The sequence below is a fragment of the Dendrobium catenatum genome, unplaced genomic scaffold, assembly GCF_001605985.2.
Source record: "Dendrobium catenatum unplaced genomic scaffold, ASM160598v2 fragScaff_scaffold_107, whole genome shotgun sequence".
Lineage (NCBI taxonomy): Eukaryota > Viridiplantae > Streptophyta > Magnoliopsida > Asparagales > Orchidaceae > Dendrobium > Dendrobium catenatum.
The window spans coordinates 174,051-199,126 of NW_021318569.1; the positions used below are offsets into that span (position 1 = coordinate 174,051).

At 35.9% G+C, this 25,076-nt stretch overlaps 1 protein-coding gene across 3 annotated transcripts in view; it reads left to right on the plus strand.

Moving 5' to 3' along the window:
• LOC110096328 (coiled-coil domain-containing protein 93) overlaps positions 1-25,076 on the plus strand; it is a 38,914-nt gene that overhangs the window by 4,380 nt on the left and 9,458 nt on the right. Inside the window, exons 2-7 of one of the 3 annotated variants that reach the window (XM_020822213.2) lie at positions 263-409; positions 3,002-3,081; positions 3,589-3,628; positions 3,713-3,820; positions 12,238-12,318; positions 17,899-18,018. In XM_020822213.2, coding sequence (XP_020677872.1) covers positions 263-409; positions 3,002-3,081; positions 3,589-3,628; positions 3,713-3,820; positions 12,238-12,318; positions 17,899-18,018 — 576 coding nt within the window. Of the gene's footprint in view, positions 1-262; positions 410-3,001; positions 3,082-3,588; positions 3,629-3,712; positions 3,821-12,237; positions 12,319-17,895; positions 18,019-25,076 lie in introns of all 3 variants that reach the window. The other 2 variants (XM_020822212.2, XM_020822214.2) reach the window with 2 other exon arrangements.

A 25,076-nucleotide genomic window follows, 5' to 3' on the forward strand; every position in this document is an offset into this window, starting at 1 on the left:
GATTTTTCTTATTGAACCTCACCCCTTTTTGTGACATTACCATTCCTTCTTACAATCATTGGAGTTTACTTTAGCTTATGATGTGATGTTATTTTGCTGAATTTATCACATTAACGTTTTATGGCGAAAAAGGATTCATGCACGTAGTGGGACAAAGGCTTGATGTTGTTGTTGTTGTATCACATTAACGTTAGCTTGTTTTTTACCAGTCAATCGCATATTGGTTCTATCGATGACATACTTTACTTGGAAGTTGTTTTAGGATCTAGAAAGGCAAGGATCTGGGTTGGAGTCCAAGAAGCTGATCAATGATGACGAAATCTCAAATCTTAACCGAAGACAATGTGAACCTATTGACTTGGATAGCCATATTAAAAACTCTACAAATAAGTTAAATTCATTAAAGACGGTACGTTCTTTTTAAGTTCACTTTTTTCTAAAATACAAGAGAAGATATTATTTGAATGTACTTTCTTGAATTTATATCTCTTGTTGATATTTTTTTCATCTAAAATTTACCTGCTTTTTGATGTAGAACCAAGCTAGCCATGATTGGGCAATTCAAAATCTAAAATTTAAAATTTAATTTCAGATTTTAATGTTTGGAGAGGAGAGAAAAGTTTAAATTTGAATCTTCTCCAATTAAAGGAGAGAGGAAGGGTGGGCCGACCCCTTGATGAGGATTTAATTGAGTGATTAAGAGGGGTTGCTAAGTTTGGAAATTTAAATTAGGAAAGGAGATTTAGAGTATCTCCTTTTTAAAATTTAAATTAATTTGAAAGGTGGGGGCCTTTCCTAACTTAACCCATCTATTTTAGAAAAATAATTTCAGATTTTAAAGAACTTAAAATATGATTTTATAAACTTTGATTTTGAATTGGGAGGGAAACAAATTCAAAATTTATGAAATTAATTTCAGTCAAAAGGGCGGTGGTAATTAGGGAATTGATGGCTTAATTAGGGGGCTTTAATGGGCCTCCTAATTAGAGGAGAGAGGTGGCTAAGAGGGGAAGGGGAGGGGCCCACATGCATTAAAGAAGATTGGAGGAGATAAAGGGATTTTATTGAGTTTCCAATTTAAGTCAATTTAACTTAGGAAAGAGAATTTAATACAAATTATCTCTCCAATTTAAATTCAAATTTAAAAGGCCTAGATTGGAGTGACTTTCTTAATATAACTCATCCTATTTTAGGAAAGAAAATTTAAATTCCAATAGATTGGAATCTGAGTAAAATTATTCTTAATTTAAACTGCGTTGTTAATGGAAAGCATCAATTTAAGGATTTGAAATTTAGAGGCAAAAGAGGGGTTATTGTGGCCGGTGGCTTGGAGGAGGGGAAGGGTTTTAGGGTTTGGGCTAGGGGTGCCAATATTTGAACCGACTCGAAAACCAGACCCAAACCCGACCCAAAAATTTCGGGTTCGGGTCAACCCGAACTGGGTCGGGTTCGGGTTAGGGATTTCAACCCATTTGTAAAATCGGGTCGGGTTCGGGTTGACTTGGTAACCCGAAATCAATCCGGTTTGATCCGTTTTTAATTAATTTAGGAGGGTTTTAAAAGATTGTTATGAAATAAGTAAATGATATTTTAAAAAATTATAAATATTGTTGCCCAAATTAAATTAAGTTTGATTTATTTTAAATTGATTGAAGCAAATCTTACATTCATTTGATTTAGATTTAAATAAATTGAATTAAATAAATTTTTTTTAGTAAAACATACCCAAAGCGGGTCAGGTTTGGGTTGACCCGGACCCAAAGCGGGTCGGGTTCGGGTTCGGAAAGGAAAATTATCAGGGAGGGAAAGAAAAATTATTCCTAATTGAAAGATTTGATTGAGGCATTTAGAAGGGGAGTTAATGTGGGGAGAGAGAGAGAGATAAAAGGAGGGGCCCGACGGCTTGGTGAGGTGGCATAGGGTTTTTTGGAGGGGGGGGGGTGAGTTAAAAGCTTGCCTAATCAAGGACCTTTAATTGAGGAAAAGGATTTAAATAAAATCCAAATTGAAATTGATTTGGACTTTATTTAAGGACTTTCCTAAAATGGGTTGTCTATTTTAGGAAGTATTTCAAAATTCAAAATTGATTGAATAATGGAAATTAAAGCTTTCCAAAAGAGGTTGTGTAGAGAAAGGAAAGTAATAATGGGAGGTTTGAATTTTGGAGGCAAGGGGATTGTGATTGGGTGAGTTCCTAAAATAGGGTTGTTTTAATTTTGGAAAGTTTTTGAAATTCAAATTCGTTTGAATTTGAATTGAAGGATCTTCCAAATTAGAAAAATCTAAATTATGAAAGCATTAATGGGTTAATTGAATGGGGATGGGGGTTGGGGATAGGTTAGGCCGGCGGCTAGGGGTTTGGGGAATTGTGGTCGGCGGTATGGAAGGAGGTCGGTGGTGTAATGGGGGAGGAGGGATTAAGCCGGTGGTTTAGGGTGTAGATGGGGAGGAGGCCAACAGTTGGGAGGAAGAAAGGTTGTTGGCCGGCGGCTTGGAGGAGGAATTGGGAAAGAGAGTTTGGAAGAGATAAAACCACAAACCCGAACGCTTCTTGTGGCTGGTGAGTATTTCATTGCCCTCACATAGGGACTTCCACTCTCCTAAGAACTCCCATAACTCCATAACTCTCAAGAACAAAGCGTAAAAAATTTGTTCTTAATATTCATCCATCATCATAATACAATAGCATGGGCCTCTATATATAGGCCTAAAAACCAAAAGAAACTCAAAAGACAAACATGCCCCTAGGGCTTACATAGGACTACTCCCTCAAGTGAGGGTAAAAAGGGAGAAATGCATAAATAAATAATACAAATAAATAAATAGCCAATAGAAATTTACCAATTTTCTTTTTTGCTTTCCTCAATAGCGAAACCTCGTTTCAATCATAGAATTTGATGGTCTACAATATTGCTTGCTGTTTTGCTAGAATGCATATCATGACGATTTTTAATGAAGTTCTCAAAAGCAGGCTAATATTTTTGAGTACTTGCCCCTTTAGGAACTTGCCACTAAAATGAAGGAAAATTTGTCAGTTAGATGGCAACTTGATGATGCACCTGTTCAGACCGAATTGATCCAGTATGTTCTTTCCCTTTTTTACTTCACTTTTTCTTTGCCTATGGTTCATATTAACTTTTGCATGCATATCCACATCCAATTTTTCGATGGAGGGCCAGGAGTGATGGTTGGGTTACTTTTATTTTAATAGTGAGGTGAGGTCATGTGCTTAAGTCACATAAATAATATCTTTGCAATTCGAAAAATAAGGTGGTGTACACCAACTCTCTGCTGTGCATCGGAGGGAAACCTAACTAGGCAGCCTTTTACCTTTTATCATAAAAGTTTCAAATAAACGTAGAAATTAATGGAACTGGTTTTATCTAAAAGATTGTGGAGAGTAATGCTAAACCATAGTACTGGGGGAGATAGCTCAAGCAATCAGTCTCTTTGTTGCATTAAAAATCTTTCATGGATATGACTTTTCTAGGGCATCACAGCTGCCACTCAAAGGCTGATGTCATGTTCTCTTGAAACTGCTTCCAATTTTATTCCTTAATATTTAACTTTTTCTTTGTTTCCATTTAGGTATGAAAGAAGATTTTCAGAACTTTATGCCCAAATTCAGGTATTGATCTTTTGAGATTTTATTAGCTGAAGATTCACTGAAACTGAATCTCGACATAATTTAATAATCCTTATTCACTTGTAGGAAAAGCATCATCTTACTCGTAGACACTATGCCACCTACAATGCCCTACTGGAAATAAAAGAACTAATGCTAAAAGAAGCGTCCCTGCTGAACTCAATTAATTTACAGGTATTCGTTAAACCAAACAACCAGTCTTAATAATAAGCAAGATGCATGCTGCTTTTGTATTTTTTCTAAAATGGAAATTGTTCACTTTATTTTTTAAGGATAGTTTTTACACACTTTGAAAAGGTGTGTGTGTGGGGGGTAGCTGCTTTTTATTTTTTATTTTTAAACCAATGAAATCTTGGTGCAGAAATTAATATTGCAATCGTGAGTAAAATCAAGTAAAAATAATAGAAATAACACCCAAAGCAATTTATATGGTTTGATCCCAACCAGCCTAGATCTATGCCTAATCTCCACCTGGGTTGGGATTCCTCTACCTATTTGCTATTGCAAACCAAACTCCTTCATTCGAGCCGGTGGAGAAACTCTAATACTCATTTTACGGAAGAGTGCTACTTAATACATTGTTTATAATGTAAAATCTCACCAAGTCTTTATAAACTTAACAAAGAACTAATACAAAGATTTTGAAATAAAACATATAAGAATTCTAACAACAATAGAATAAAAAACTAAATTGTGATCATAAAAACTTTTGATTGTTAGAACACCCAATGAAAGCTTGTAAATTATGAACAAGCCTAAAACTTTGAAGTGAAAATCATCTTTTCAGTTTTGAAGTAAATGGATTTTGCAAGAAATTTGATCTTTGGACATTTTTGAAGGAAATGGATTTTACAAGAAAATTTATCTTTAGGAGATTTACCGGGCTTGTATTTTGAGTGAATTTCTTTAGTTCTTCTAAGATTATGCCACTTTTCATAAGCCCAAAACATTCTTAAATTAGTGGTAAATTAGAAAATATCCGTTTTTGATAACTTCCTAGAAACCCTTAAAATTAGTGGTTGCCCAAATTCCAAAATTTGGTCCTATTATTCATCTGTGCGGTTTGCTAACCATGGCAGGTAACACATGTTAAATGTTTATCTTAAATAATATAGAAAACAAGCTGATTGTGAATTAGTATCATATATCAGCCTATCAGGAGAAAACAAGGCAGGAAGCAAAGAATATGCTGACAACTACACCCAAAAAATAACAAGCCAAGTGTCATAAAAGATATTTCCAGTTAATTTGGAAAAATAATTTAAGCTTAAGAAAGAGGACTTGAAGGAGATCATCTTGAAAAACAAGGTTAGAGCTCCACTATGTTTTGATTCTTTTAAGAAATTGAGTGCCAGACCTTCCTTTATTATGAAAAATTTCTTTGATTTTTCCCTTGGTTAACTCTTTGAATGTTTGCAATATTTTGAAATCTGAACACTATTCCTCTTATAAAAAAAATGTAGTTTTGGTTAGACACAATCTATGAAGTGTTTATGCAATATTGATTTAATCTTAATTTTTGGAACTGGTCATGAAGAGAATACTCCAATATCATTAATTCACTTTAAACTGAATTGCTGTAAATTTAAATTTCAATGTACACTTGGTTTGTTTGGGGCAGTGTTGCTGTTTGTGGAAGTAGTTGTAGAATAGTTGTGGATTTTTTAGAAGCGATTGTGTGTATTATCAGTTTTTTCCTCTTAACTACCACTCTTTAGTAAATATAATTGTAAAATGCTACCTCCTGCAATTTTTGAAAAATAGTAAGAAAGATATAGCCAAACATAATTATGGTGGGTGTTGGAAAGCAAAGTGATGTAAGGTGTACAGGAATATTACGGTGGATGCAGTAACTTGATTGATGATCATTGGGTTGATGGTGGAGGAATTATGTAGGAAATGGAACAAGGGGTATTTGGATTTTGGATAGATTTTGAGTTAAAGCTTATTGTTTTGAAAGAGTAAATTTTCATATGAGGAAAAGGTTAAGGAACTCCAAATTAAATGTTTAAGATGTTAAGAGATGTAGTTGTTTTTATGGGTTCTGGATTTTTGTTTGGAGAGTTGTATTTTTTTCTTAACTTATGTTTATAACAAGAGCACTGTCATTGTCAGGTCCTAAGCTTTGGATGAGGAAAATGGAGGGTTGCATTAGATAGTTGATAACCAGCATAAAACTTGCCAAATAATCATGACATGAGCCCTTTATTGCATTGTTTTAATGCATATATGTTCCTTGGAAGCGAAGCATCATATGGCCTAAATATAGTGAAAAGTGCGCAAGGGCTGCTGCTCCGATACCCAGGTGCATTGTTAAATTAGTAAGGGTTTCAACATCATGGACAAATGTGACAAAGAAGCTAGTCTATTAAATTAAAATTAGGATAGAAATTTAGAATATAAATTCTCTTACAGGTAATTTAATTGAATTAATAGATATTATGATTTATAAGAAGATATGATGCGGACATCGGCACGAAGATCTGACACATCTATCACAGGAGGCGTCGTAAATCGACGTCTCTAATTTAAATTGTTATTTAAAATTTATTTTATGAATTTTAGCTATTATTTTTATGTTATTTCCTGTTTTACCACTAGGTTAGTATATTTGAGTGTTATGACCCAAGGGGAATTTTTGTAATTTTTTTTTTATTTTCTCATGTTATGGCCTATATATAGGGCCTTAAGCTATTGTAAGAGGGAGATTTGATATTAAAAATTGGTGTTCCACACTTTTGTTCTTTTTGAGAGAGGACGAGAGTGAGATTCCTATGGGAAGGAATCGGAGTTTCACCAGCCGCAGGATGGGTCTGGGCTCGTGATTTGAAGTCCCTTGGAGAAGGGCAGCATCACCCGTCAGTCTTCGGAAGAGTCTGAGGCTCGCAGTTTTTTTTTCCTATCTTTCGTTTCTATCTTTGTTTTTCTTTGGTTCCTTCTTGTTGCGTCATCCTCTACCTCCGTCCACCATCGTTGTCCCCATTTCCACCAAAAGCCGCCGGCCACCTCACCCGAAGATCCACCACAAACCGCCGGCCATGGCTCCCTAGCCGCCGGCCTCATCCTTTCCCCTCTCTCCTTGGATTTCCTAATTAGGAGTGCATGATATTAGGAATTAATTTGAAATTCAAATTGTTCAAAATTTGAAATTCAAATTTCTTTCCTAATTTAGCTCACCTATTTTTGGAAAGGACTCAATTGAAATCATAAACCCATGACAAATTTTGGATTTCAAATTTGAAATTTTTCATAATTGGGTTTGATCCACATTTGGAAGGTTTTAACTCTCCAATTCAAATTCAAATTTGAATTAGGAGTTAAATGCCCCCTCAATTTCCTCCTTTAATTAAGGAATTAATCGTAGCTTTAAATCTGAAATTTAATTTCAGATTTAAGGATTAATTCACTTAAGTAATTGGGGCCCACTTATTTGAAATCAAACCCCTCTTCCTTCCTCTCTCCTAGGCCGGCCCTTCCTTTGCTTAATTAAGAGCCAATTAATGCTCCTAATTAACTCCTTCATTAACTCAAAGTTTTTTGGAAATAATTCCAAAATCTGTTGAGAGAAATTAGGAATTAATTCCCTAATTTCTCCCCCATAATCCCGCCAAGCTCTTTACAGGTTTCTTAATTGGAGTTTTGGCCAAAATTTTCATTCTTATTTTAATTCTAATTTATTTCCTAAATCCAGACAGTGGAATTCGGAAATAAAATTCCCCACCTCCTTCCCATTCCCGCCAGCCCACTCTCTCCCACAGCCCACACCGCTTACTCCTCATAGTGCCTTCCTATGCTTATTGATTGTTGAAATTCTTCTCAGATTTATTGAGAAAAATCTGAAATGTTTCAGATTTCCTGAGAGTTATTCTCAGAATTTTTGAAAGCATCATCAAGTGAATTCCAGATTTCGTTGATTCACTTTGGGGAGAATTGGGATTTGAACATACTGCTGGCTGAATTTCTCCTAAGATTGAATTCTCCTAGTCCCGTTCTACATCAAGATAAATATTTTAGGTATTTAGGAAACTAAGTGAGTTGGAGAGAAGGCTAAAGAGATTGATAGTTTAGGATTTAAACTATAATATTCAAGTAGGAGTCATATTAGAAATGATATAGGTGCGATTATAAATAAGAGTTTGAAGTGTAATGTTTTAGAAATTAACATAATTGAAGATAGAATTATAGCTTTAAAAATTATTGTTGATGCTAAAATTATTAATATTATAAGTGCTTATGCTCCTTAAGTAGGTTTGTATATGTGTTCAAAATTAAAATTTTGGGATGACTTATAATTAATGCAAATGATGTCTTGAAGAAAAAGTTTTTATTGGAGAAGATTTAAATTGATATATTGGAGTAATAGAAGATTTTAAAAATATTCATGGTGGCTATGAGTTTGTGGGGATTAATGAAGGTGGTAGAAACATATTAGATTTTGTTCTAGCTTATGATTTTGTAATTATTAATATCTTATTTAAGAAAAGAGATGAGCATATCATCATTTATAAGAATGGATATAATAAAACTCAGATTGATTATTATTTTACAAGAAAAATAGATCATTTAGATTGCAAAAATTGTAAAGTTATTTTCTAGTGAATGTTTATGTACCTGGCACCGCTTATTAATTTTGAATTTTAAGATGAAGGGGCGTAATATGAAGAATAATATAAAATATTATCTAAGTAAGATTCAAGATATTAAGATTTTGACTGTGCATAAGAAAGCTAATATTATGTGAAAAAAATAGTTAGTGATATTTAGCATGTTGTAAATGATGTGGTTGGAGTAAAAGGAAAAACTCATAATAGTAAAAATAGTTAAGGGTGAAATCAAAATGTTAAGAAAAAAATAAAAAATAAGAAGCTTTGTTATAGAAATTATTTTAGATCTAAAATCTTGAAAAATTGAGAAGTTATAAGGGGTCATGTAAGGAGTTTAAGAAAGCAATATGCGTTGTAAAAAATATAGCTTTTAATGATTTATATAATAGATTATATACTAAGTTGGACAAATGATGTATGCATAAATTAGCAAAGCAAAGAGATAGAAGTAAGAATCTAGTTCAAGTTAAGTGCATTAAATATGAGGATAAAAAATACTTTTATTAGAAGAGAATATTCAACAAAGGTGGATGGGATATTTTTATAAAATTTTCAATGAAAATTATGAGAATACAATTGAATTTAATGACCTTAACACCCTCAATGAAAATAGTGATTTTTAATTTTATTGTCATATTAATAAAACTGAAGTTAGAGAGACTTTAAAAAAAATGAAGTATGAAAAAAGTGTTGGACATGATAATATTCCTGTAGAGGTGTGGAGATGCTTAGGAAATGAAGGAGTTTATTGGCTTACGAAAAATTTCAATATTATTTTAAAGACTAAAAATATGGCAAATGAGTGGAGAAAGTGTGTTGATTCATATTTTTAAGAATAAAGGTCAAGCACAAGAATGTGTGAATTATAGAGGAATTAAGTTAATTTGTCATACATTAAAATTATGGGAGAGAGTTATTGAGCATAGGTTATGATGTGATACTAATGTTTCTCAAAATCAATTTGGATTCATACCGGGTTGGTCTACTATGGAAGCTTCATTTATTGAGAGGTAAGGTGGAGAAGTATAGAGAAAGCAAGGAGGATTTACATTTGATATTTATTGATTTAGACAACGAATATGGTGAAGTTCCAATAGAAGAGCTTTGGAGAGTTCTAAAAAAAGAAAGAGTTAATAATGCTTATATTCAAATCATTAAGGATATATATGTAGGAGTTGTTACCTGTGTTCAAATATAAGATGGTTTGGCCAAGTACTTTCCTATTTCAGTTGGATTATATCAAAGATCAGCTTTAAGCCCATATCTTTTTTGCTTTAGTTATGGATGTTCTTACTAAACATTTGCAAGAGGATGTATCTTGGTTTATGCTTTTTGTTGATGATATCCTTCTTGTTGATAAGACTAGAGAGAGTCTAAAGGTTTTCGTATGAGTAGATCTACAACCAAATACAAGGAGTGTAATTTTAGTAGTATTAGATCTAAAGGGGAGATTGTGATTTTGGGCGATCAAGTCATTAATAAGAGTACACGGTTTAGATATCTTGAGTATGTTATTCAAAGTGATGGTGAAATAAATGTGGATATTATTATAGAATTTAAGTTGGATGGTTGAAGTGGAGGAATGCACCAGGCTTGTTGTGTGCTAGAGAAATATCTCTCAAACTTAAGGGAAAATTCTATAAGATGTTGGTGAAACTTGCAATGATTTATGATGTAGAATGTTGGCCATTAATAGACAAGCATAAAATTAAGTTATGCGTTGCAGAAATGAGGATGCTTAGGTGGATGAGTCGGTTCACTCTTAGAGATAGAATGCAAAACAAGTATATACTTGAAAAGGTTGGAGTAGCTCCAGTGACAAATAAGATTAGAGGGAGTCGTCTTAGATGGTTTGGATACATAAAACATCGGCCTTCCGATGACCCCATTAGGAGAGTAAACATATTAGATTTGACCTATGTTAAGAAAGGTAGAGGTTGACCTAAAAAGACTTGGTTAGAAAAGATTAAAAATGACTTTTTTTTATTAGATTTAAATGAGAATTTAACTCTTAACAGGGCACAACATAGTAGAGAAACACGATTCATGTAGCTTACCCCACATAGAGGGATAAATGCTTGATATTGTTGTTGTTGTTGTTGTTATGCTTATACTAGGAATTTGTCTTCTTATTAGGTTTTTGACTTAGATATCTTAGCAGTTAATGGGGAGATATAAGACCTTGAGGAGTTGTGGGGGTTGTGTGGGAATGTAGAGGAGATGTCTTGAGGTGTTGTAGGGCTCTTGGCGTTGAGGGAGGCAGGGTTTAGGGGTTAGCCAAGACTAGCTTGTGGGAGGGAGAGTTTCTTTGGGAAGATGAGGAGGAGATGGAGGGAACAACTAAGGAATAACGAAAGCCCCAAGGGATCATCCATCAAGCTTCACTGAGAAGTAGAACAGTCATTAAGCCTTTCCACACATATTTACTTGAACAAAATATAAATTTTTTTAATAATTCTGAAGAGTAGAAAGCAAATGATATTTATGGTCTTTTTCAAGCCTATAATAGCATAAGGCTCATTCAGAAAGCCCTTGGAGCCAAGAAAATACTAATGCATGGATTGATGACACACCATACTGCAAAGGAAGCGAAAATAGCAAAAAAATTTACAAAAAGATTCTTTCATAAAGAGGGGAATTCGACTAAGCCAAAATAGGAAGATGGTGAGATCGGCCCTCCTTTATTCTATGGTGACATTAATACTCACATCAAGGGATTCAATTTGAAATTTCCATTTATTTTGAATTGATTTTGGTGGAATGAGGGTACAATCATGCTCTTGTTTGGTGAGTTGTGCATAATGAAGAATGCAAATTTTTATGCAATACCCTAGTTTGTGGTCTTGTCCTTGGTCTATGTTGGTATTCCATCACAAAGCTTTTAAAAAGTTTGTCCAAACAGATCTTTAATAAACACTCTCATCTGTGTTTGTTTGTAGCTCCTACTATTTTATTATTTTAATTGTTAATGAACTTTGTGGCTTTAGAAGTATGAATTTTGATTAATGTTCCCTTCCCTAATAATTGGGATTTGGCTTCCATGGCGGCCTCTAATCTGATTGCGTCTACTTCACAGCTTCTCAGAAGGCCATCCATCAATTTTTAGCTGTATACTTCTACTTGTCAATCAAACAGATGAATTCAAAATATAATTAGGTTTAGCTAGGACTTTAGTACACCATTCATTCATGTATCCCTCATATAATTTTATTATAATCTCAGGTAGATTAAGTTTGGGTCCCTGAGGTTAAAGGGTTGTTTCAAGGCGGTCTAGTCTAGACCTTTAAAACCCTATAATTAGGTCCCTAGTTCTTTTAACTCTCACTTATGTGCTTCAATTTAATTGTGGATCTTCAGAGTAGTACATATAGTTTAGTTTTTATTGTAACTGCCACAGAGCGACCTCATTGAAGCTCATAATGAAATTCTGGAACCCAATTATATGGTTTTCAAAATGTTAACAAATTTGAAATTACCCCTTAACCTCAGGGACCGGGTGTAATTTACTGCATAACATTTGCAATTAACATGAGTAATAACTTGATTTTTTTGTTTTCCTACTTGGCCAAACTTGACATAGTGCTGGAATCTCCTTGAAGTGGAGCGCCTGTTTTTGATCTTGCTCAAAACTTTACATTTTTGGGCATTCGGGTGGTGTCTTATCATTTATCTTCACTGTTTATTATGTCCAACGGATTGGTATAATTTATTCTCCCTCTCCCAGGATTTTATCAGTTTTGCTCATGAAGGTCTCCACCTTTTGTCTTTTTTAATTATTAGCTTATTGGACCTATGCAGTGCAATATTGTAGGGAATATTTTATGGAGAAAAAGAAATTGGATTGTATGGGGTCTGAGTTTCTAAGCATTGAATCTTACCACTATCAATAGTTTTACTTATCTTGCCGATTTTGTGCTCCCTATATAAGGTGCTGTCCTCATGACGTATATGACTTACCACATTTTTGTTCATTCGCTTTGTTGCTAGTTTAAAGATGCCATGACTACTCCCAGCGGTCGATATAAATTTCTGGACTCGATGGAGGTGATTGTGAAGGGAGCCAAACATGTAAGTGTCTTGGTTCTATTTTAAAAATTGGTATTTCTAGGCAGACTAGTCTTGTGTTGTGCTTAAAATGTGGCATCCCTAAACATTTTTTGCCTGGATTTGGTTTATATATCTTTCTATATATATATTTAAATAAACCTATTGATGTGAAACATACAAGAATTGCACAAGAAATATTTAAAGAAATACGGAGCTTGCTACTTTCAAGATTGATGTTTCGTTAAGCAAGATTAAAGGACTCTCAATCGTCAATTTTGTTATGATAAGCAATTACAAAGCTAGAAGTTAGGACAATTTAAGATAGATCAGAAATTATCACAGTGAAAACAAATATGTTGTACTAAGAATCCCACGGTTAATAGCTTTATTTTAAAGATATTCTTTTTGTTTAGGGTTTTAAATTCTCCATTAGTTTACAGAATCCATTTTCCACGTTAGCTCCAAACTGTTATGTTAGAGATTCTCAAATATTTTACAGAAGTCATTATTTCAAAAAATTTATGTTGGTAGCACTATTTTATTGGTCCGACTAACTTTTATTTATTAATAAAAATATTAATTAAAATAAAAATAAGTATGATTTCATGACCACATACAAGTTATTATATTAATTAGTTAAAATATTAACTTAAATTAATTAATATTATTTATGATCTAGTTTTATTTAATACGATTTTATGTTTCTTTAGTTTAACATTTAGAAAGTTCACAACGAGTTACCATGCTCACTCGTGCTCAAGATACGGCTTAGCGGAGAAAGGTCTTCAGCACACCCAACGAAGCCACGAGGACGGTCGCAACGCCAATGCTCTTAATCCACGGAAAGGTCGACGGTGGTGGAGGTGGCACGGGTGGATGGCCGTTGATGGTCCACTCGTAGTCCGAGAATTGATCGTCGATGATGTCCAAGAGGGTGGGGAGGATTCGGTTCAAGTAATCTTCAACGGTGTTGTCAAAACCAAACCCGACGTCGAAGAATGGTGAGCGAACGATGTAGATGTCTCCGTAGGCATCGAGTACGAATCCGCTATCAACTTCGGGATCGGCCATACGTCATTGAAGTGGAGATGAGAGGACGTCGTCTTCTTATTTTGGCTTCAAAACTTCCAAGGGAAGGAGCAAGGAGATCGGCCAAGGTAGAGAGAGGGGGGGGGGGGGGTAGAGAGAGGGGGGGGGACGGGTGGCTTGGGGTGAGGGAATTAGGTTAGATGGGGGAGAAAGAGGCTTGCTCCAAATCTGAAATTAATTTCAGATTTTGAACACTTTGGAGGGAATCAAATTGAAATTTGAAAATCCCATTAATGAGAGGAGGAGTTTCATTTGGAAGCCAAGTGGGAGTTTCCCCTTTGTATGGCCGGCAGCATCAATGGATAGGGAGGGGATTAGGGAGTGGTTAATTTCTTTCCAAATGAGTTGAGGCCAAGTAGGAGGGAAAATTAATAAATCCACTTTTCATGAAATTTGAATAAGATTCAATTTCAAAACTTTCCTTATTTGGACTTTTGCGAATATGGAAAGTTTTGAATGTCAAATTTTGAATTTCAAATTCCAAATAACTAAATTCTCCCTTTATTGCAAGAACCCAAATTATGGAGCCATTATGAGGATTGGATTCATCATAATGACTTGGATCATGAAGGTGGTCGGCGGCCAAAGAAGGGGAAAGACTTTGCTGTCGGGTTGAGGTGGATCTTGATGATGGTAGGATTTGAATTGGGAAGCTAGGAGGTGGAATATTGTAAGGGATGAAAGGAGTGAAGTGTGGCCTGCGGCTCAGGGGAGAGATAGAGCCGGCGGTTGGGGGAAACAAGGAAGAACGGAGATGACGGGGGAAGGCCACGAGTCACGGACTCTTCCGATGACTGATGGGTATTGCGCTTGCCCTTACCTCGGGCTCTCTCTCTCTCTCTCTCTCTCCTCTCTAGTGCACACACAAGATGAAGAAGAAGACAATAACAAAATTTTACTCAAAATTCATCATCCTCATTACAATAGAAATGACCTATATATAGGTCTCAACATAAAAGAAGAAACAAAGACTAAATTGCCCTCAGGGCTACAACATGACTCAACTCATAATAGGGGTACAATACGAAGACTCAAAGAAAATAAAATGCATAAATATTTAAAAATATAAACCCTGAATCGTGGTCGTCGATCTGCGATGCTTCCGGCGATACACATATTTGAACCTCTGATCGATGTCCTCATCACCTATGCTTCTTTTACTAGTGATGTTGCTAATGATGTTTCTCCATTAAAATATTTTGTTGCAAAACAATCTGTATTTTCAGAAGATTTTGCATCTTTTAGATGGTTTTGGCGAAACTTTGTTCAACTAATAATATGCGCTTTATAAAATTGCGCCCCAACCTCTCCGTATTTGGGAGAGTTTTTAAAAGTGCTATGATGCATCAAGAGGGGGTGAATTAGTATTTTAAAAAACTTTTCTTATCTTAAAAACAAATTAGAGAAACATGCAATAGCTTTTAGAAAAAATTTCAAACAAAAAATAAGAAATAAATATTTTGTTTTTCAAATATTCATTTTGTTTTTGTTTTTATCTTTCAACCAAGATTTCAATGAGAAAAAAATTAAATCATAACTTTCCAAAGATCAATCAAATAAACTAAAGTGCTTAAAGTAAAGGTTAGAAAGTAGGTGATGTAGAACGGAAAATGGCTTTGCTAGAGAGAGGACCACCTCTCCAAAATCTGAAGGAAATTCGGACTTCTTTGCCCAAAACCTGAAAAGAATCTCAGATTTTCTCTTGGGAGGAGAGAGGTTTCAAGCTCCACACCTCTTCTCTTAAATTCTGAAAACAGCCTCAGATTTCCACCAAAAATTAAAAAAAACCTGAGAGGATTTAAGGCTGATTGGGAAGGAAGAGTTGGGTTGAAAACTTAAGGGAGGATTTAAGGCTGATTGGGAAGAACGGCAACCCATGGTGAAGCCTTGGGAAAATTCGGCCTGCTGTGTGGGTGGAGTTTGGAGAGGATTTAATGGAAGAGAATTAATTTGAGAGGCTTGGCAAAATTCGGCCAGCAGCAGCAGATTTGCTCTTCAAATCTTCCCAAAAAATGAGCACTGTCCCGCGGACAGATTTTGGGAATTTTAAGTAAAGGGAGGCGGTAAACTGGGAGGGAAATAGGGAAATATTTCCTAATGTTTATTCTCAGATTTTGGAAACCAATTAAAGGGGTTGGCTTTAAACGTTTCAGCTAACAAGAGGTGGAGTTATTTCTAAATAGAGACATTAGGAATTAGGAAGAGTTTCCTAATCCAAGCCCAAGAGTGATGGACGGCAGCAGTAATAAGGCTGTGAGGGGCATTGAATGCGGTGTTTTAATGCTCTTAGATTTGAATTTAAAATTTAATTGAATTTAGAATTCAAATGAATTTAAATTAAGAGTTATGAAAGTGAGGCAATAAATCAGATTTTGAATTTAATTTCAAATTGATTTCAATAAAGCAATTTCCAAAAATAAATGAACTAAATTAGGAAAGAATTTGAAATTCGAATTTTAATAATTTCAAATTCAAATCATTCCCTAAATTAACCCAACCAAATTAGGAAATCCAAAAGGGGGTGGAGAGGAAGGTTCGGCCAGCGGCTAATGGGGTGGAGCCGGCGGCATGGGTTCGGGTATGGGGGATTAGTCGTGAGGTGGAGAGGGGATGAGGGTCTCGGGTGGAGGTGAATATCCGGCGGCCAAAACGGAGATGGGGAGGAGGAAGACGATGGAAAAAACAATTAAAACCTGCGAGAAATCTCACTAACGCTCTCTCACAAGAACACAAGTGTGGACACAAATTTTTAACATCAATTCTTCATCCCTTTTACAATAGCTTAAGACTCTATATATAGGCCACAACATGAGAAAAATCAAAAATTACAAAATTGCCCCTTGGGCCATAACACTCACATAAACTATCCTAGGGGTAAAGCAAGAAATACATTAATTAAGAACTAAAATTCAGAAAAATAAATCATAATTGAAGGTTTAAATAATGGCCGTCGATTTACGCCGCCGCCTGTGATAGATGCGCCAAGTCTTCGTACCGATGTCCGCATCAGTAGGTGTAGGAAAGTAAGAATATGCATATCAGATTTATAGTAGTTTGGTCGAATCGACCTTTGACATTCAGCCAGGTGGAGAAACCCTTCTCTCTTACCAGGTGGAGAGTAACATTTACAGACTCTTCACACCCCGAAGACTCTCCCTTCTCCTCCCGGCCCGGAGGATATGTTGTCCCTCCTTCAGCTCCTCGCTACGGCGGAGATGCGGCTCCCTCATTTTGTCTCATGGCTTGGTGGAGATGCCGCTACCTCCTTCGTCTCCATGCTACGGCGGAGATGCCATACCTCCTTCCACCTCCTGGCCTGTCGGAGATGCCGTCCTCTAGTCTACTCGACTAGTAAGTCTTTCGCTCAAAGACTTCCCAGATCTCTTGTCCAAGAGCTCCAACACCACAATACAGAGGACCACATTGTGCAGACTGTTTGAAAACAACCATGTGAAACCCCTCACACCCATTGACACCCTTAAAGAAAATCTCACTCAACTTCACATTCTCTCCCCCCCCCAAGGCCCAAGTGGTTTGGACTCTCACTCGAGCACAAAGACTCCCCTATCCTCTTCTCATGCTCTCTCACAGGGAAAATGTCTTTTGCTACTCAACTTCTTACCTTCTATATTTTTTGGTTTCGATCAAAGTGAATGGCCTGAGTGGGTCGCAACATGTTGATATATAAAGACCTTTTTAAGATTGAGGACTAATTTAATCTGATCGACCCTTGGGCTTATCCTGCTTTAAACTTGTGGTGCATTCGTTGAGATCAACACATTTATTTTTCTTAATGTTAGTGTGTTCAGTAGAAGATAAGATTAGAGAGAGTCGCCTTAGATGATTTGGTCACATAAAACGGCGGTCTTGCGATGACCCGGTTAGGAGAGTAGAGGTATTAGATTTGACTTATGTTAAGAAAGGTAGGGGTAGACCTAAAAAGACTTGGTTAGAAAATATTAGGAATGACCTTTCTTTATTAGATTTAGACGAGAATTTGACTTTTAATAGGACACAATGGAGAAAAAGGATTCTTGTAGCCGACCCCACATAGTGGGATAAAGGCTTGATGTTGTTGTTGTAATGTTAGTGTGTTCCTTTGGGGTATACTGTGAGGCCATGAGAGTCTACTGACAGGTATTAACTTTAAACATGAATTAGACATGATTTTGAAATGATTTGAATTTTTATGTCTTTGTTTTTTTTTTTCCTGTGGTTTGCGTTAATCTTGTGTTTGCATTGTTGCAAACTCATCAGATATGGTTAGGTTGTGTTTTTTTAGTGTACTTTTAGCATTATGATTTCTTCGAAAAGTTTATATTTCCGATTATGCCATGAATTTCTCTAACCAAATCAGCCATCATGCTTTTCTTTCTCACTATTTTAGTTTTTTTTTAAACATGATTTTTCTTTATTTTCTTCTAATGCTGCCACATGAATTCAGGAGTTATTTTTGTTCCATTTTCATAATCTTCCTTAGTTATGCTCTTCTTTTAATCGGTATGGCAGAAGTTAGAGAAAGCAGAGCGGGGTCTCCTTGCTGAGCAGAAAGCGTGCGAATCTCTTAAGGAGAAACATACTAGTGCAGTAGCAGAGCAACGACATTTCTCCTCTCTCCTGCATACTTTCCAGGTAAATATTATATGAAAGATAATGTGTTGTTCACTTCAAAGATTGGATGGGAACCTGACAAGTTTGAATGCATAAATATGTCAAGGTTGAAAATCTCTTATGTAATACCCTATGTCCACTCTAATTGCAAGGGTACCGGAAATCTAAAGTGGTTGAGTATTTCTGAATCTTCTGAACCTACAAATGCAGTGCATAAGATTTTCTCCATTAGTCTAAATTTGGCTTTTTCTCATTTTTATTCCTGACCAAACATATTTAGTTCTGTTGAATGATATGTTTTTTTTTGGTTTTGGCTTCATTCTTTAATTTGATTTTAATTTTGTTGGTTTTTTTAATCTCCCAATACTAATTTCTTTTAGATTGCAGCCATCCTAACAATAACGAGTTAAAGAGTAATAATTGCTTTCACTTGAAAGATTTTTAAATTTGTTATTGCTCTTTGATATTTTTCATTGATAATATATACCGGGAAAATTAATTGGATGGGAGTTTTCTTGGAAATCACAACATTCTATATAAAATAACAATCCGCTTTGAGATGTTTATTTTGCTCATGAAAACTAAGATTGTTGGCAATGATGTTAGTACAATTGTCATGCCATAGAGTTATAAGCTCCGTAACAAGGAAACCAAAATATCCTAAAAGGGAAAGAGATATTCCAAGGAGACTCATTTTTCTTACTTCTTAGAAAGCACTTTGACCATCTGAAATTGTTTAACCTCAAAAATGTAGTCATGGTCATTTCTAGTTAGTAAGATTTTTTCAACAAAAATAAATAGTGTGAAAGATCCTATAGGGGTATATTGGATGAAGATAAAGGATTTGTAGTGCTGTCTTGATAATCAACTTTACTAGGACTTTGTAAAGTTTGTCAAACCAAGGTCATTAACTCTGTTTAAGGTTATGGATAGCCTCCATGAGTAGACACTATCGTTCTCCATTTGAGCAACATACCCGAGATGTTGCTCCATATGGATGACTTCTTGTAGGTCACAATATAGGAAAACATTACTTACATCCATTTATAGCATAATCCAACCTTGATTGATGACTATAGACAAAAGAATTCATATGAAGTTTAGGCTTGAAACTAGGGCAATAGTACTTGAGGTTGATATAACCCGAGATAGTTTGTCTTCCATCGAAACAAATGAACCTAAGATTTACAGCCAATGACCTTTTGTGTAAGGAAAAAATATTTTCTAGATAAAGAGCGGAGATGGGTGAGTTGTCAGTGATTCAATTGATGAGATAACATCCAGTTAAGAGAACATTTCTTAAAGATTATTAAGAGTATCTACGGAAAATGTTAATATCCTGACAACATCAAGAAGGTGACATTTTTTTTGCATTCAGCAATACAATTCCATTGCGAAGTATAAGGGTAGGAAATCTGACGAGTAATACATTGGCAAAACATATATGAAAAAAAGATTGCATTAATTATAAAGCAATCTTGATGAGGACATCAGGAGATCAACAGCTGCGATTTAGAGTTTATTTTATTTTTGATATCTTCTGTACTAGTTATTAATATTTTTTTTCATTTTACCCTTAGGAGTGATCAAGTGGTGTTGTAGCCCAAAGGACATTTTAGTCTTTGCTATTTTTCTTTTCATGAGACCTATTCATAGGCCAGCTTTCTTGTATTGAAGGATGATGATTAATATGAAATTTTCAACTTGTGCTTATGGATCTCTTTGTGAGTTCTAAGCTTTCTCTCTTGGGATGATCTCTTAGTGAGTTCGTGAGATGAGAGGCCCAAGTGGGGCAAAAGCAATACCCGTCAATCTTGGTGGATTCCAAGGTTCGCGATTCTCTTATCTTTCCTTTTTTCTTTTATTTTTCTTCTTGCATCGAATTCCCTCCCCACCCGTCTACTTTCATAGCTTCCACCACGGGCCATCCTCCCCCCAAATTCTCTCCCAAATTCCACCACCTCAAGTCCCTGTTTCCCCCAACCTGTCGGCTGCCTTGGCCTACCAGCCGCCGGCCGCCCCTCCCAAAGCCACCATCTCCACCACGGCCCGTCCCCATCTCCACCCCCATGCCGCCGGCCACCTCTCCCTCTCCCGTGGCATACCCCCACCACCTCTCCTCGCCAGCCCTCCTCCACTAGACCCCAACCCGCTGGCCTCCCCATCTCCCTCCCCTTGAATTTCCCATTAACCTCCCCATTACTTCTTTCCTTATTTGTCTCATTGTATTTTAGGAAAGGATTTGAATTCAAATTCAAAATAATTTGAATTTCAAATGCTTTCTGTTTATGCCTAAGCCTTGAAGGAAATATCCCTCCATCACCCTAAATCTGAGATTAATTCTCAAATTTAGTCATTAATTACAATTCATTGCGTGTCCACACTCATTGAATGTGGACACAGTTCCCACCACCCCCCAACCTCCCTATAGGCCGGCCCACTCATCCCTCTCTCTCATTAATTCTAGCCATTATTACTCCCTTATTAACTCTCCAAATTAAGCCCCCATTCAAATTCAAATTGAGCCTAATTCCCTCCAATCCATCTTAATTGAACATTAATGACTAGGCAAGCAATTAAACCACCACCTCTTCCTCTCTCTCTCTCTCCCTCCTAATGCCACCGGACAGCCCCTCCCCTTTTGTCCTTACCCACCCCCTTTCTCTTCCCTAGCCTTCACAATTATTTCCACAGGAAGAGAAGATCTTTAGGGAAGCTTTTAAAGCCCTTACACCATCCTCTTCCCCTTCCAACCGATCAACAAAGTTCAGATTTTCCCTTATTGAGTTACTGTCCAGAATTCTAGAAGAAAGAAACTTGATGTCCAGAGTTCCCCGCAAGTCCAGACTACTGTCCACTCCACCGAGGCTGCTGTCCAGAAAATTTGACACTTGTTCTTTGCTGTCCCGCCATTTGGAGAGACTCCCGAGGGCTGTTTGAGATAGCCAGAAATATCAAATAGCTGTCCACTACTTTCCCAACACCCCAACCACCAGCGGGACTCCACATCTTCTTCTATGGGTGAACTCCTCACCAACTCTTGTATGTTCCTAGTTTATTTCTCGAAGGTGGTTGTAACTTGACTCATAATAATCTTTTCTCCGCTAAAGCCTAGTGAATTAAAGAGTTGATGTAGAACGGGGTCGCCGGCTTTGCTTAGGAACTTGGAGAGCTTCTAGTGGAGGAATTCCCACGTGATGGACTTGGAAGAGTCGGCCAGCAGCAGGACTTTTAATCCCAAAATAAATTCCAACTCAAGGCTGTTAAGATGGGGGAGCTCTCTAGAGTAAAGAAGAGGAGAGAGTATTCTAAGAATTACTTCAGGTTTCCTTTCTAAAACCTGAGAAGGAGATCTCAAATTCAAGTAATACGGGTTGAAAAACAACCTCAGGTTTCCAAAAAAAATTCTCAAATTTTTGCTGAGGAGGTAGAGGAAACAGATGAGGAAACGGCTTTAGAAATTAGGTGGGGAATAAATGTTCCAAGTAGAAGGAATGCTTCACGGGAGGAGGGAATTAATTTTCGGTTTTCAAAATTAAAGGTGGAAAGATTTTTGGTTTTCAAAATTGAGAGGGGGCGGGTAGAACTGGTAAGGAAAGGAATTGAATTCCCTTGAGAGGATTCGGCTAGCAGTGGTGGGCTTGGGAAATCTTTGCCAAAGAAGATTTTGGAAAGTAATTAATGGCTTTAGGATTTGAAAATTTCGTCTGGCAAGAGAAATTTGCTGGGATTTGTGGGGCCTTGAAAGTTACGGCTAGGAGAGTGATGGAGGAAATAAGAATTAATGCCAAGGAGATTGGTGGGCTTAATTTGAAAATTGATTTCAAATTAAGAGGCCATGAATGCTTAATTGGGGAATTAATATGGATTGATTGGATTGGAGAGAGGAGGAGGGGGCCGGCCATGCAAGGATGGAAAGGGAGTGTTAATGCTTTAATTGTGATTACTTAATTGGGGTGTGGAGTTTAGGAAAGAAATAATTAAACCCTCTTTGAATTTGAAATTCAAATAAAATTCATATAGTAACTTTCCAAAAAAATGAATGATAAATCAACAAAGAGTACACAAACCAAAAGATAAGAGCAAAAGATAGAAGATAAAATATAAACCGCGAGCCTTGGACTCTTCCGAAGACTGACGGGTGATTCGTTTGCCCTTCTCCAAGGGACTTCACGTCACGAGCCCGGACCCATCCTGCGGCTGGTGAAACTCTCGATTTCTCTCATAGAAATCTCACTCTCGTCCTCTCTCAAGAAGAACACAAGTGTGGAAAATACAAAATTTTCATATCAAATTAACCCTCCTATTACAATAGCTTAAGGCCCTATATATAAGCCATAACATGAGAAAATAAAAAAATTACAAAAATGTCCCTTGGGCCATAACACTCAAATAAACTAACCTAGGGGTAAAACAGGAAATAACATAAAATAATAGCTAAAATTCATAAAATGAATTTTAAATAACAATTTAAATTAGAGCCGTCGATTTACGACGCCTCCTGTGATAGATGCGCCAGATCTTCGTGCTGATGTCCGCATCAAGAGTTGAGTGAGTGGACTCTCCTAGTGGTTAATCTTATTGTTAGCATTGAGATTTATTATTAAAAACATTCATGTGTGCTTTGTTTGATTAAAATTGCCTATTTTACGATCTTAACTACTATTCATGTGATTTAGCCTAAGCTTGTCTTACTGCTCTCTATGTTTTCTTTTGTCGTTTAAAATCAATATAAAGTCATGATTATTGGGATTCTAAAATTAAATGTGCAACTCCCTAAGTTAATCATCCTTGCATGACCCTACTACATCAAATATCAACTCTATTATTTTTACTAATGTGAACAATTGATATGTTTTTCTTGATTAAAACTTTGAAATACATGAGTGATCTCAGAGTGAAATTTAAGTAAAATCATATAATCATTTAAAAGCAATCAATGAAGGTGACTTAATAACGATAGCCCAAATGAATATAAATGGGGTTAGAACCTTAAATATTCCAATAAATTTACTCAGTGGTGCAAGAACATTGATTATTAGTAGAGGATGGAGCTGATGCGTGATAGTATTCACCCATATCCCATGCATTCCAACTGAAATTTGAAGAAAATCAAAGAATCAGTGGTGTAATTCTGAAGTTGCAAAGAGGAAGATTACCCAGCCAACAATGCCAATGAAAAAGAGTGAGGATAGATGAAAGAGTAGGAGGTAAAAAGTGCGAAAATAATGAAATATTAACTTAATGGACTATCTTATCAAAAGATATACACCATAATTTTTTTCTATAGAGCTATGGTATGTCTCGAGATTTCAAAACTTTTAAGATTCAAAAAATTTATGACCTCTCCATCCTCTTTATAACCAACTAAGTTAAGGGCGGGGGCGTTTGGTTTTCAATTCTTGCTTGAAGTGATTTAGGTATTTTTTGGTAAACAAGAAGTTAGGTTACTATCGCATCCGTCACCCTCTTTCCCCTTTATATTTTTGGTTGGGACTGACCTTAGTCACCTTAGATGATCATGCGAGTTGGGAAACTTTAGGACAATAAAATTATTTTTTGAAGTACTTTCAAGAGCTCTCATTGTTCTCTATGAAGTCGGGGTGGGTGGGTGGATTTGGCATCCTCGGAGGCAGGGGGGTGGGGAATTTGGCATCTCTGGTGGCTTGTTGGAGCTTAGTCACTCTTTGGGATATCAACAGAAGCTTCCTTTTGGTAACACAAAATAAGGTGATTATCTGAGCCTTGAGCTCCTGATTGTACATCATAGGACAAAATTGAAATAAAGAACAACAAAAGTCAAAGGTTGAGTGATTGTAGCTAAGGGAGAAGCTGCGGATGTGGTCACGGAAGCATAGTTTATAATAATCTGAATAGATCTCACAAAGTCCTTGAAGTGAACTTGCAAGAAAATTTTATAAGGTATGATAATTCAAAGATTCAATGCTATAATTGTAAGAAGCTTGGTTGTTATGCCTTAAATTATTTGCATAAAGATTAATTAAGTTGTCAAAAGTCAAATTTAGCAATGAACCAATCCATTGATGGATAAGTTCTCTTGGTGAATTTTTCTAATTGCTAGTGAAGGTAAGTTACAATTCTAATATAATTAAGCAATCAAAGTCACCATTTTATTTTAAATGTTTATTATACATCAAGAACGACATGTAATATTTTGAGCATGCACAAATTATGTAGAAAGGCTCATAATATCCATTTAAGAGAGAACTTCTTTAGGCATAAAAAAATGATAATTTGCTTGCTTATGTTTAAATTACTTGCAAGCTAATGCTTTATTAAATATCAAGCATGTTGGTGCTAAATGTTTGTAGACTTGTACCAATGGTACTTCCTAGATATGGCACTTGGATTAGGCACCATTAGGATCTTAATCAATTACTAAACAAGCAAATGATGTAAGGATTATCACATATCAACTCCCCATAACAATTGTGTGAATGATGCATTCCTTGCAAGCAACTATGACACAACTTATCCGGAAAAGCTTTATAATATGGAAATATTATAGCATTACTCTAGTGTCATTAAGAAGGAATTTTTATTTGCCAATGTTTATTAATGGTCATAGCAGAAAATCACAATTTTCAGGGGAAACTACAAGCCTTCCATTTCCTTGAAAAACTAAAGGCTATGGTGGAAAATTGAAGTGGCTATATTCTGATCGTGAAAGAGCACTGCACAAATCTTTAAAGATTATTGTTTGAAGCTATATTCAAGGACCTTTGATAGCCACCATATCTAACATTACAAAATGTTATTGTTAAGAAAAATTAAACCATTGTTGTTATAGTTTGTGGCATGCTAAATAGCGTGAATCTTAAAGGATTTTGGGCTAAAGCTGTGGGTTGTCATGCGGTCTACTTGCGTAATAGATGTCCCATAAAGAATATAAATGACTCCACAAGAAACATGAAGGAGGGAAAGTATCTCACACTTAAAAATTTTTGGTTCCTTGTTTATGCCTATGTTTTAGGCCAAATAAGAGCAAAGCTTGATGCAGAAGTGACTAGTTCTTCGATTCCATTTTATAATTAACTACACGTGAGTTGAGATGTAGA